The following is a 14,964-nucleotide window of genomic DNA, read 5'->3' as shown; positions in this document are numbered from 1 at the left end:
AAATTTTATGAAATAGTCTCTGTACAATAAACAAAGGTCGATGGATGGACGTTATTTACATGATGTGTTGAAATGTTCGGGATAAATTTGGAGATACTATAACGCCGCTTTCTCAGCTGAGTTATTTGGAATGAACTGTGAATGTGAAGTTTTCAATTTCATATTTGTAAATAAGTAGGATGAAATTATTTTACTTATTTTAAAAATATTTTGGAATGTATTTACTTTACATCCTATTCAGTCATCAATTCTTAATCGGTTGAATTAAATATCCAAATAGATCATACCACAAGCAGCGCTAGTGCGAACAGGGGTGTTTTGGTCCCAGGATTCCACGGCACTATCATTGGAAAGCCCTGGACTGGATGTGGAATGGCTGGAGTCCCTAACGCTGGATTCGCCGCAGTCTATAACGGCTCCTAAACATTTATTAACTGTCATATTTTTATAGTGTCCTAAGTGTACATTGAATAAATTCTCAATTGATGAGTTTGGGAAAAATATTCGCGCAAAAATTTGTCATATTTTATTTCTGTCTTTATTGAAATGTATGGTAGGAGTTTAAGTACTACTAGTATAAGGGCTGATTTTCATTCCTTGGTTAAAACTTATTTGTCGAATAATGTATAAAACTACCATTTTAAAAACGTATTCTAATTGTCCGTATTTGACAGTTTACGTGACATTTTAATATTATCGTGTAATACTTTATTGGACGGATAAGTTTTATCCAAACATTGAAAAATCGGCCCTAAGAGAAATTTTTCAATGCTTGGTTATTCGACGAATAAGTTTTATCCAAGGATTGAAAAATCAGCCCTTAATCTTTTAAAATAACAAAGACCTAAATTTCCTAGAATAACTTACCTCCAGTGACTTTTCTGCACAATTGTAACTGTATTCGTTGTCCACTTTGCTGTAGAAGTTTGATTGCTTCAGATAATGGCTTGTTGAGAACACTTTCACCGTTTATGCTTAATAATTCATCACCAATTGCTAATTTACCACACTTTTCTGCTAGACCACCTAAAATAGAATTACATTTTTGATACATTATATTTATAAGAAATACTTAAAAGACTGAAGCTGCTTACACTAAAGGTTTTTAACTCAAAATTTAGATAATTAAATTCTATGAATTAATGTTAAATGTAATATTACAATATTAGAAATGTTTTGAATAATACACTTTAATTTGGACGCACCTTCAATAAGTCCACTTAATAAAATAGGTTGAGTTACGTCCTCGCTACCAGCAATCGTCAACCCCAGAGGACCATTAGCCTCTTGCCTTATAATCTCTGCCATAAACACAGCTGTTTCAACATGTCTTCCATTATCCTTCCCACAATTATTCGGACTATTTGTATGGCCAGAATCTTCTTCACTATGAATAACAGCTTTAGTTTCTACACAACTAAAACTTTGAAGCGCTAGTTTGGCGTTGTGTTTATGTATGTTCGACCAATCTTCTGTCAAATCACGTTTTCGGATTTTCAGAGTTATTATATCTTCTGGAGAGTTTTGGAGGATGTTGAATGCCGTGTCCTGGAAATTGGGGTTAAACACTAAATACTGTCGATGGTGTAAATTATGTACCATGTTAATATAAAACATTTGTTATCAGGATTTATAAAATTTTTTCTCATAGATAAAATGTATTGAACAAAGTTATTACCAGTGACAAATTATGAAGAGGTTGTCCATTGATTGCTAACAGCTGATCTCCAGCTGCAAGCGCTCCGCTGCGGTGAGCTACCGACCCTGGCTTGATATCTGATATCACCATAGGTTCTTCGTTACTTAGTAACTTTTGTTTACATCCTATAAAATAAAATAAAAAACGTTTGATAAATTTCACGCTTTTTTGTACTATGTTAATTTTTATAGTAGTTAAGTTTATTTTACTCAGATTGTGATTTTTACAAATAATTATTTTGCTATGCTTATTAAAATAATTTCGTTCGTTCGTTATTATTAAAAGCCACATTTTTTGTAAATGGATTTATTTTTAGCATACTATTCCTATTCACTAAATGACTAACACATCAACACAAACGTTATCATTTCCTGTCTAGTGGGACGACGAATGATCAATGAATTTCTAAGAATACTTTAAAGAAACTCTTTTTTTATTCAATGAAAATTTTAAAGTTATTTGTGTAGGTACTGATAGATTTATTAATAATATTTATTTCCCCACATTACTTTTAAAATGTTTAAGAGCAAGTAATATAATATATTTAATTTTTACCTATACAGCATTGCAGCATGCTATAACAGCATGTTTTTAAATGAATTTTATAGTTCTACGAAGTTTCATACTAAATGTAGCAATGTCATTTAAATAGCAATTAAATTCATAATGAAACTCTATTATTTTCAAATCATTTTAGAAATGTTTTTTTTACATTATCTTCTTTCATTGCTTCTATTAGCTTTAATGTAATTTTCACCATTTGCATGTGTACTATATCCCTAATAATATTATAAATGCTAAAGTAACTCGGTCTGTCTGTCTGTTACGCTTTCCCGCTTAAACCTCTCAACCGATTTTGATGAAATTTGGCACAGACAATCTTTAGACCCTAAGAAAGAACATAGGCTACCTTTTACCAAAACACCACGCGGGCGAAGCCACGGACGGAAGCTAGTCTAAAATAAACTCACCAGTAATAGTAACTCCTAAACTAGCGGTGGTCTTCGCCAGTTTAACATTGAAAACACCGCTCGAAGCTTCTATAGTATTGGGCATACTGAACTCAACATTTAGTGTAAGGTATTTTGGGTTGTGGGAGTCATTCCTCCTTTGGAGTATTTCATTGGCAACGTCTATGGTGAGATTCTCATGGCCATTTATGGACATGACTCGGTCTCTGATTTGTAGGCAACCAGATCTGGTGAAAAGAAAGAACACAGATTTGGAATGGGAAGTAGCGTCTTTTTTATTTTTAGGTCGGTTATACCAAACCTTGATTTTTAAATATAAAATAGTGTAATAGACAAAACTTAATATGATATACGTATAGTGTATACCCTATAAGTTTGGTTCAATGCACTTTTTTATATTGATAAACAAGATTTAATAGATGGCCGCATGAAAATAAAAATGCGCCATTATCTGGCGTTGCCTTTTAATGCAAAGTTATTGGCTAATAAAGATTCTGGAAGGTCATTTGCCTCTGTTGTTATAATAGAATCCCTTAATCTGTCTACGAATAGTTTGTTGAAATTATTATTGCAGAATTTGTATTCAATACTTGTTAATCCGGCCATTGACATCTGTTACAGAAGCTGATTGGTATTCACAATCAAAAGAAGCGACTTTCTTTATCGTAATAATATTATAAATGCGAAAGTTAAAGAGGATGGATGGATTGCTATTTTTTCACATAAAAACTACTGAACCGATTACAATGAAATTTGGTAAGCTGAAGATCCAGAAAATTTTTCTTTGAAAACGCGGACGAAGCCGCGGTTGGAAATCTAGTCTATACATAAATACTTGTTATAATATTACATTTAGTTCATTAACTTTAACAAGCAACTTATAGGTACTACCTATATTTATTTTAAGGATAAAAATATTTTGAAAATACTATCTCCTATCATGGAATATTTACCATTAGTAAGTTTATTAGTTCAGTTTGCTTACCTATAAGCCGGTGATTGCGGTGCAATATGTGATAGAATCAGACTCCCGTTTTCCTCATGTACTACCAAGCCGCTGTTCTGCCCTGGAGGCACTTCTAATTGTATGTTCAGGGACTCCGTTCGGCATATACCCATGTTCATGTAGTTCTGTTGATTATCTGTTGGATGGTATATATATTTAGATTGGTTCGCTGTTATTATACCTAGAAGGTATCTTTTTTTTCTCAAGTTGACCGGAATTAAAATAATTATTGTTACATCTTTTGTAGTTCATTTAAAATATGATAGAGCAAATTTTTGTTCTATTTTTACTTGAACAAAATGAATTGAATATTATATATTAGACAATAGACATACTGATGTTTTAAAAATTAATGAGGAATTAATCTTTAAATTCTTACACAGAAGGATTTTCAAATAGTCTAGAGTGAATCTCTAGTGTATAATAAATTCTCTTAGCTTTATACTTTTTATATTATGTACATTCATTGTTTTAAAATTAAAAATCAATAAAAAATATGCTCCAGTATATAAATAAATACCAGGTACAAAAAACATACCTTAAAACAATTTTGTTATTCCAATGAAATTTATCATCTCGTACGGAGAAGTGTGTTGATTTTTTCCGTAATGTTGCTTTCAGTATATTAAATTAATAAAGATAAACGACTGGAGTTATACAATAATACATCTATAAAGTACAGAATTAACAAGATTACAGGCCTAAACAAACACTGTGTGGATTCTAACGGTTGTTTTGGACAGACAAAATATTGTTTGAGCATAGCGAGTTTTTGCAAAACGCTGCCGAAATTGTAATTCTTGGCAATAAATTTTCTAAATTATTCCAGCCTTTCCTGGTTTTTGTTTAAGCGTCTTTTTGTTGTGATTTATAATATTGTGTTTTGTGCCTTGGTAATAAAACACATATTTAATAATAAAGTTCAGAGCTGGTGTGTATTTGCGAAAAAAGTTATTAATTATTATCTTTCTTTTAACGCAAACATCAATGGTCTTTATGAATAAAGTGCCATCTATAAATCTCTATTAGGAAAAAATGGTTTTATCCCTACTTTAATATATAAATGCGAAAGTAACTCTGTCTGTCTGTCTGTCTGTAACGCTTTCCCGCTTAAACCTCTCAACCGATTTTGATGAAATTTGGCACAGACAATCTTTAGACCCTGAGAAAGAACATAGGCTAACTTTTATTGCAAAAAAAAACACCACGCGGTCGAAGCCGCGGGCGGAAGCTAGTTTGGAATAAAAATGAAATATAACATTTTATTGATATTATACATAATATGATACGTACATCTACGTTACGTATTAACTGTTTAATATATTTAGAAACATTCTAGCATACATAAAAGTCTATACTACGATACAAATTGTGGAACCCACACTAATAATTCTAGTTATACATATAAAAAAAAACTTCATGTATAATGTGCCGTCAGCACATTACAGTTTACTTATTGGGTCATGTATCATGTAACATTAATCTATATCTATACTAATATTATAAAGAGGAAAGGTTTGTATGTATGTATGTATGGTTTTCACGCATAAACTAATGGACCGATTTTGATGAAATTTGGCACAGACAATCTTTAGACCCTGAGAAAGAACATAGGCTACCTTTTATTGCGAAATATGTACCACGGTCGAAGCCGGGTATTATGTATTGGTATTATGTTAGTTTCATTTGTAATTGGCTGCAATATAAAGAGGTTGTCACTCAGTTGTTTTATTTTGCTATCCAAAATATATAAAGCCGCTACATATTAGTTCCTACGATAATTATTATGCAGGTAAATACACATTAATATACAAAACATCATAGTAGATAAATAGGAAATCTTACCATAATCATCAGGGACACCCAATTTCGGCATGGAACTCTGTCGAAACCGCTGGCGATGTTTCTTCGGGTTCAAAGTACCGGATATTGAGTTTTCTGTAAAATATAAAACATTAGTATCTGTTCAAAACAGATTCGTTTGAATCCATCATAAAATGTTTTTTTTTATTTCACTTTTCCGCTTCACAAAGTAAATAAATAATACAATTTTCAATATTTTTCGACTTATATACTTTTTCAATATTTTTCGTATTATTAACGTTTTTGTAAATCCAATCATATTCATTTAGTTTGTAGTTTGAAGCGATACTATTGGTTATTTACAAACACATTCCTCCATCCTCGATACACATCCTCGCTTAGATTGGTGGAAAAGCACCCTAAATCATTAAAAATATAAAGATAAATTTTGCAGTATTGAATTCATCATCTTAATCTTAATCTTAATCTTATTCTTAATACTATTATAAAGGCGAAAGTTTGTATGGATGTATGGATGTATGGAGGTATGGATGTATGGATGTATGGATGTTTGTTACTCTTTCACGTAAAAACTACTGAACCGATTACAATGAAATTTAGCACACATATAGAGGGTAACTTGGATTAACACATAGGATAGGTTTTATCCCGGAAATCCCACGGGAACGGGAACTATGCGGGTTTTCCTTTGAAAACGCGGGCGAAGCCGCGGGCGGAAATCTAGTCAATCATATTTTTGACGTGACAACGTCTTATAATTCGATAGAGCCGGCTGCACGCACGAAAAAACTTGACTCATGCGGTGTTACCTCGCTCTGAGGCGTTCCATGTAAGGCTTGAAGTGCAAGCGAGAGCGCGGAATGAGCGACAAAGAAGCACAATCGGCCGTTGTCACGTTCAACTATCGTCAGTAAAGCGACTTTACAGACAATCAAATTTTTTTAGTTGTAAATAATCCAACATAAATTATTTGCCTTGCTGATTCATACATAACACAATATTTTTCAAAGAAGTAACTTCAATGCCTCTGATACGATAGTTAAAGCCCTGACCATAGAACCGCCTAAGCTTTTAGGCTTTTATCTATCACCTCCATATAGGTTAATGGAACCTTCTCTATAGTGGTTAATCTCGGATAATAAAAAACAACGACTACCAGGCAGGGTAATCACCTACTTGCCCGCAAATCTCAGCTAATGAAGGTTTTCTATTTACAAGCTTAGCACTAGAGCGCTCGCGCCTAAAATTTTCCTTGAGTGCACGCGTGGGTTACATATGTCACCCAATACGACGCACGTTTTTTTTCATAAAAATCGTAGTTTAAAAAGTAAACGAAGTACTTGTTTATGAATCAACTTTATTTTTAAGTGATGAAACAAAAAGAAATATCAATATTTTCTCATTTTACTTAAATTAGGAGCTAAACATAAACCTCTGTGAAAAGTAACTAATTTTTTACTTATTGTGATCAATTAGTTTTTTTTACTTTGGAAACTACAAATTTGTTAAAAATAATCATCTAATTATAAAGTTTAAGAATAAGTTGTTCTTATCCAATAAAATTTTATTTTCAATAAAAAATAAGTATGTCCTAGCACTCGAATATGAGTATTTTATTTCGATTTGAGTTACTCATATATTAATAATTTCTTAAAAGTATAAATTGATCATAAGAGCAGTAAAAAATAAAAGCGGTATACTTGATTTTCACTCGTAATTGTATGATTTCAAAAACTTCCTAGAACGCTCGCGCGGGGGACATGCGTCACCCATGTACTTTAATATTTTCGCAGAGTACACTTCGTTGCACCAAGGAAGCTGACACGCTGCTAAAATGTCCGGTGATTGGTAGTCGGGGAATACCTGAGACAACAACACTCAAGCACGATTCTTTAAAAAAATATTTAGCAATATAATACACTGGGTGACCTATGTCCCCCGCGCGTGCGCTCTAGTTTTAAATATCGAGATACATTTATTTTCTTATTAAACGTTACTACCAAACTTACTAGTTAATTAGACTATTTGTTGAAACCATTTAAGCGGGATCTATACAGAGCGAGCATCCTCGCGAAGCCATTGCTGCAAACAGCTCGTGGCTCGGCCGAGGAAACACGTGAAACTCAAACTCACAAAAACTTATTTTTATTCATTAAACTTTTACGATTGTTTGTGGATTGGCATTTTTTAAAACTACCACCGATTCGGATGTTCGCTTCTACCGTGATGTATCGGCAAGAAACTCAATATTTTTTAAGGTATCTTTGTCCCTATAATATACATTGTTATAGCAAATACACAGAATTAAAATTCATGGGCTGCCTATTAACTATTTTATTGTTAATTTTTAACTTATACATTCTATGCACTTTTATCCTGAAACTCTATTTCCTCTGCTAAACCACACAGATCGAGCTATTTTGCGTAGAAATTGCTTCGCGAGGCTGCTCGCTCTGTGTAGCCCGCCTTATAATAAGGAAGTGAGACAAACTTCTTGAACAATATTGAACACAAGTTTCAATGTATCATCCCGCTGTCAATAGTTTAGAATCTGTAGTTTGGTTTATTTGAACTAACTCATGTACCATACATAAATTACGCGATAGACCTAAGGGAGCGTGAATCCTGTTTAAACAGTAAACCGTAAAACACCGTTATTTATTTGAGTAATTTATCATTGATATAGGATCGACAGATATATTCTTTCACTAATATGATACCAAAATGTTTCGTGTAATAACTATTTAATAAGTTTTGATTGTAACATATGCGTTTATAATATTAAAAAAAAAAATGTTTTTATATTTGACACTTGAAGTCGATTTTTACATTGATAAAATATTATGTTGACTTCACGATCGTACAATTAAACCACTTTACTATACAGACTAAAGATCTACTCCTCTATAAAGAACGTCCTCCAAGAATTGTAACGAAATAATATAAAATTCTTACCTCTAGGAAATCTTCCACCATGCGCCAGTATATGCCGTGGAGCGATATGCAGCCGAGTGTAACCAGGCTCGCTGTTCTCCAAATAGCACATTACTTCTTCAGCTGTGTAGTTGCTGCCTTCGATCACGTGGTCATCGAAAGCCAGGAGCTGGTCGCCAGGATGAAGAGCACCACATCTGCAAGGGGTGGAGTATGAAAGACTAGCAGTACGAAAGACTGGAGACTCTAAGTTACGATAAAGTTTGGTAGAAGTAATAGTAGTTGAAGTAAAGTTCGGAGGTTACCTTATCTCTTGAACAAAGAAATCGGTAGCAAAAAGGTAAATACCCCTTGCAAATAGTATCAAAAGTAATTTATGAATTTTTCAATAAACAAATTCTCAAACCATTTATTTATCTACTTCATATTGTTTGACAAATTTCAAGAAATACATGTTAAGCATGACATACTATAACTATAAACGTATATAAACTGCTGAGTTATGAAAATCAACGCATGTTCATTAACGCAAAGGATAAACAATCCCCTCACCTGTCACTAATGCTTGCCGGTAGAATGCTATCAATATAAATAGCATTGGAACTCCCTACACGCTGATACGTATCCGAACCCGAACTGTATACGTCATCAGAATATCTTTGATTACTCAGAAATAAGCCCAGGTCTTCATTACAGGGTCTCTCGATCTCAATGAGTAAGGGTCCGGTGGCCAGCTTCACGGATTCCATGATTGATACGTCGTATTCGATGGTTAGGCTGGTTACTTGGGGGCAGTTTTGTAGGATCTGATGTACTTCGGATAGTGTTTTGTTTGTGAGGGATATCTGTGGAAATAGCAAATGATCATAAAATAAAAATTAAAACTAAAAATTATATTATGTTAAATACACGTCATAATGTTCTACTACCACAATAACAACGTTTATAAAATATCTGGTAAGTACCTTAATGCATGATTTTAATAACTCGAAAAAAAAAAACATAAACACAATTAAAAGTACATATTTTAAATTTAATGCATAATGTTTTTAACCGACTTCAAAAAAAGGAGGTTATCAATTCGGCCGGTATGTTTTTTTTTTATGTATGTACACCGATTACTCCGAGGTTTCTGAACCGATTTACGTGATTCTTTTTTTGTTCGATGCGGGATGGTGTCGAATTGGTCCCATAAAAATTTTATTCGGATAGGCTTAGTAGTTTTTATTTTATGAGCATTTTTGACTGTATTTGTAAATGTTGCAAGTGCAAGTTTGAAGTCGGTTGTTTTTAACGCAGTTATCACTTGTAGGCTCTATTACATAATCATTGTGGCTTATTATTATATATAACTTCTACGGCAGTTGTGAAAAATAACCTGTAAAATATACCTGAAAATGAAACCTGACAGCTAGCTTTTATTATTATTTAATTTCAATGTGGCAATCTCAACATTCGTAATTTAGTGCAATGTACATATTTGTTTTAAGGCATTTATGAATTAATACTATTAATGTATCTGTTTGTTGGTTTTTCACATTAATATAAAGCTTATCCTAAACTTATTTAATATTTTCAACTTACTCTACCTGTGTGGCTTCAACTTACATGATCAACTTTCAACAAACGATCCCCAGGTTTTATTCTAGAAGTGTTATACGCAGCTCCTCCCGGTCTAACATGGGTCACCACCAGAGGCTGAGCGTCCAGGGACCGGCTGTTCAGAACCAGATCAGCGCTGGGAGCAGAGTTCTCTGGGTGACCACCTCGTATCGTGATGCCAAGGGATCCGTTTATCTTCTCTACAGGAACTTCCGCTAGCTTCGTTGTTATGTACAGGGAGTTTTGGGACGCTGTAAGAAATTTTCTTTTGATATTGACGTGTAAAATGTTGTGTAGAAAAATGGTAAGTACCTTTAAGACGTGCTGCAGAGATTCTGAATAAATAAAGTTTGTATGTTAGTTAGTGATAAAATAGTAAATTCATAATAGCACATCAGAATACTTCTCTTAATTTTCATTTTTCGTTAACATACTTAACCTTCTACTAAAATGTACCTATTGTTTGCATATCTTTTCATATAACATTAACATCATATCCATTGTTAAAAATATAACAGGAGCACGCCTGCACCAAACATTTCCTAAAATTCCTCGCTTTCCGAGAATACTTAACCGTGAATAAATATTTTTTGGCCAAGAGTAAAAGGAAGCTTTCGGGGGCTCAACAAAAACAAAACGTTAAACACAGGCAGCGTTTACGGAATAATTAACATCAATTTGTTGGGAAGTTGGGTGAAGTCAGTTTTTGCACGGTTCTATGATTAAAACCTTTATGTGGTACATTGTACTTTTAATATTTTAAGATACTAAGAGACATATATGTACTTGTTAAATACCGATACAGCTATAATTTTTATAGGTTGATAGGGAAAAAATATTGTAATACTACAATTATTGCTACCTGCGTATGCTCATACTTTAATAAATTGCCTTTTTAAAACGGATTAAAAATGCTTGGTTCTACAGCGCATGAAAGCATGATGATAAACTTCGAGAAAATCGATTCACATTTATCAAATGCTGCCTATGCAGAACAATCAAACTTCCCATTTCATATATAATATGAGTTCTAAAAGCGCGCCCCAACTTAATTCTTAGACCACATTTTGGCTTAGTAGCAGGCTAGATCGTGGTCAAGCACTTTACGTAAAAAAGAGTACGTATTTTACCATAGTTAGGCATATAGTACTCCACTTCCAGCGACGCCCTCTCTTCCACGTTATCCAGTAAGCGCAATACTTCATCGTTGGTGAGCCTTGCTGTGGAGATGCCATTGACGCTGCAGATCCTGTCACCAGGTGCCAAGCGGTCTGATTCGTGGGCCACGGAGTCTTTGGTGAAGCCAACTATGGATGGTATCACCCCTGGTTCGGAACGACCTGGAAAGAAAATAAGACGTTAATTATTTGTAAGGTTTCTCATTTATTACAGACATTCTCAAGATAAATTAATTGGACGTAATTTTTTGTTTTGTTATATTATTAGATAAGGTAAATTTTGTAAGTCAATATTATTTTTTACCTCATCAAAATTGCGACACGTGTAAACGTAGTAAATACAATTATTAAGGTAAATATTTTTAAATAATTATTATTTTATCTTTTGTTAAAATTCATACAATATGAATTAATTCTGAAATTACTTTTCCTGTTTCCAGAATCTCGATATTTTAACATTTATCTGTTATGTAGTTCAAAGTAACAAAAAGCTTAATTTTGTAAAAGTAGGTTATGTCATGAAATACATATTATATAATAATTAAATTAAATAATTTGGAAAATCCAAAAGTGCACGCCTCATAATTTTTTTTTAATAAATATTTATTAATTATTATTTTTGTTTATTTAATAACAATTAAACCACATCGAATCAGACCCTGAAAAATGAAAGGGTTCTATTCCTGAGCATACTCAAGCGTAAGAGAAAAAAAGACTCGATTAGTAAAGTATTTCGGTCGCTATCGTGTTAACAAGAAAAAGGATCCGCACATACAGACACACGGACGTCCAAGACAGAACTTTTTTAAACTGTTTTTTAACTAGTTTAAATAACAAAAATGACATCAAAAATATCATGAACGTTAAAAATAGTGTTTTTTCTTAATATGTGTGTGTATGTATTATCTTACAAGTGCAATGTATGATACATAAAGACATTTTAAGTTTGAAAAATCAGATGTTTTGCGCGAAGTGACAGTAGTACCCACCTCAACGCTTCGCTTATGAGGCGTGCAATACAAGTAACATCAAAGTTAAAAAATAAATAATAATAGATTTGCGTCATCTCTTTGATTAAGTCCATTTTAATGAACACAATCAAATGCTTTTCCGTTTGAAAGTTTAAAAATATTCTAAAAACGTTTGTGGCTTCCATTAAGCCCATTAAAGTATTGTTAATTGAATTTTAAAAGCTGAAAAATTGTATATGAATTGCGGATAAAACTGTCACCGACAAGTTTAAAAGCCTTTTTAATGAAAAACATGATGTCAACTTTATATTGGATCAAATTTTGCATATAATAATAATGTATAAGTGCTTATAAACTCTTCCTTTGATGGCGTGGTTTTTGTTTTACACCTGGGTTTCCTCACAGAACGTTAGCATAACTATAGAGATTTAGTTTCTTCAATCTAAACAAGTATTTAAGATTACTTTCGTAGTGGTTATGTTGGAATTAATTCGAAATTATAGTACTTAATAGTAAATTTTCTTGTCAAAAGGATGTTTTAATTTTTACAACTTTTTTGAAGGTGTTCGTGTACGTTTCATATTATGGTATTCTATAGTGAAAGTTAGAGGTCCCTTAATGTAAGATCATTTTGTTTATGTTGGAGTAAATATGAAAGTCTATGGATATCGTGATATACCATGTAAAACGTTTATAAAAAAATTGGTTGTCTGTTGGAAGTCGGTTTACTGACGATAGTTGAACGTGACAACGTCCGATTGTGCTTCTTTGTCGCTCGTTCCGCGCTCTCGCTTGCACTTCAAGCCTTACATGGAACGCCTCAGAGCGAGGTAACGCCGCATGAGTCATGTTTTTTCGTGCGTGCAGCCGGCTCTATCGAATAATCAGACGTTGTCGCGTCAAAAATTGTTAAAGATAAAATTTGTAACGTTTTTTAGATCACTATAGAATTCTGATCGATTCGATAAATGTTTAGCAACTCTATCTTGTTAGCTTTTGCTTATCTTGTAATGTGCTTAATCTTATAATATGCTAGATTACATTAAAATTGCTTACATTTTCAAGAGGGTAAATATATTTCAAATTCAGTAGGCCAATTATCGATAAGATCTGTATACACGAAATATCGGAACTGTATTGGGGTCGATGTGACCGTTTTCAGACCTATATCGTAGACAGCCAAGTTTCAAATTAGCATTTCTCATATAGATACTACTAATATGCGAAAGTTTGTATGTTTGTTTGTTAATCCTTTATGATCCTACGCAAAATCGGTGATGAAAAACTGCTGAACTGCTTTAAATGAAATTAAAGGCACACACATAGAGAGTAACTTGGATTAACACATAGGATAATTTTTATCTCGAAAATCTGTTTTCCTTTGACAACGCGGGGAAAGCTGCAGGTGAAAAGCTAGTGTTACATCACAACATAGTACCTATAAAACAAAGTCGCTTTCTCTGTCCCTATATCAATATGTATGCTTAAATCTTTAAAACTACACAACGGATTTTGATGCAGTTGTTTTAATACATAGAGTCGTACAATAGGGAGTTTTTAGTATATAATTTATTAGGTTGTAGATAAAGTGGGCGAATCCGTGGGCGGAAAGCTAGTAATAGATAACATGCAAATGTAATTAGTACTGAACATGAATCAATCGTTAACCTATGGATATAAATCAGTTGTATAAGGCACTATGTTTATTTAAAATGTTGAATAAAAAGTGCTATGAATTAATTGTATTTATATACTTAAAAAAGGATCTCAATTCGAATGTATTTTGTGTACCTTATCTTAATATATATAAATCTCGTGTCACAATGTTTGTCCTCAATGGACTCCTAAACCACTTAACCGATTATAATAAAATTCGCACACCATATTATGCAGTTCGATCCAACTTGAGAGAACGGACCGCTAGTTAAAGATAAAGTATCATCTAATTATTTATGGTCCGGGAGCCAGGAACAGATTTTATGACCAAGTTCCTCTCAAGCGGTAATTAGTAAAATGCATCAAAGTATAGTATAATGAAGCCTCGTGAACGTCAGCTGGAGCTCGGTTGGGGGGAAGAGCGGTTGTAGCCTCCCGTATCAGCTGACGGTTTTTCCACCAAGATACAGCCAGCTGACATATATATTTATCCACAGTTACATATAAGCTATCATCAGGTAAATTTTTGTTTGAGAGGAAATAACGGAAAATAAATTTTTCTTTAAATTTAACTTTCATGTTCGAGACACCAGCTGACGTATAATACACCATGTTGTAACCAGCTGATTATTTTTTTTCGTTGAGATATTGGGTTAGCTACAATTTGACAAATTTTTAGCTGAGAGGAAATGAATGAATGAATGTATTTTTTTTCCTACGTGCGCGGGAGGCTACAACCGCTCACCCCCCCAACTGAGCGCCAGCTGACGTTCACGAGGCTTTATAATACTATACTCTGATGCTTCTGACGAATTATCTCTTGAGAGGAAATAATGAACCAAATTTGCACCTGGCTCCCTAACCATTATTCGTGTTTAAAAGTTTGACAGCGTCGGTTTAGAACTTGTTAATAAAGTCTAAACAGAGTCTAATAAAGATAATTAAGTGATATTAAGTTAAGTAATTCAATTTATTTTCTTAAACCTCTTGTTAACTTAGAGTGGCGTAGTAGGTACGGCTCATAGAATTCTTCATATAATCCTTAATATTATAAAGCTGAAGACCATGAAGTTTGTTTGTTTGAACACGCTAATCCCAGGAACTACTGGTCCGATTTGAAAAT

The 14,964-nt window shown here is 33.2% G+C and overlaps 1 protein-coding gene across 3 annotated transcripts in view; it reads right to left on the bottom strand.

The window, feature by feature from the left end:
- The window catches only part of Grip (Glutamate receptor interacting protein), a 252,271-nt gene that overhangs the window by 13,412 nt on the left and 223,895 nt on the right, over positions 1-14,964 (bottom strand). For 2 of the 3 annotated variants that reach the window (XM_090107517.1, XM_090107519.1), the window contains 11 exons: positions 11,167-11,376; positions 10,043-10,287; positions 8,987-9,279; positions 8,456-8,631; positions 5,522-5,614; positions 3,656-3,815; positions 2,671-2,897; positions 1,679-1,824; positions 1,206-1,548; positions 868-1,026; positions 288-419 (listed from right to left, as the gene is read on the bottom strand). In XM_090107517.1, the coding sequence (XP_089963643.1) occupies positions 288-419; positions 868-1,026; positions 1,206-1,548; positions 1,679-1,824; positions 2,671-2,897; positions 3,656-3,815; positions 5,522-5,614; positions 8,456-8,631; positions 8,987-9,279; positions 10,043-10,287; positions 11,167-11,376 (2,184 nt within the window). The remainder of the gene's footprint in view (positions 1-287; positions 420-867; positions 1,027-1,205; positions 1,549-1,678; positions 1,825-2,670; positions 2,898-3,655; positions 3,816-5,521; positions 5,615-8,455; positions 8,632-8,986; positions 9,280-10,042; positions 10,288-11,166; positions 11,377-14,964) is intronic. The other variant, XM_090107518.1, reaches the window with a different exon arrangement.

The sequence above is a fragment of the Colias eurytheme genome, chromosome 11, assembly GCF_061535395.1.
Source record: "Colias eurytheme isolate Ceu_HAF_F1 chromosome 11, ilColEury1 Martin Lab GWU primary, whole genome shotgun sequence".
In the NCBI taxonomy this organism is placed as follows: Eukaryota; Metazoa; Arthropoda; class Insecta; order Lepidoptera; family Pieridae; genus Colias; species Colias eurytheme.
This window is presented reverse-complemented; position numbering and strand designations above follow the sequence as displayed.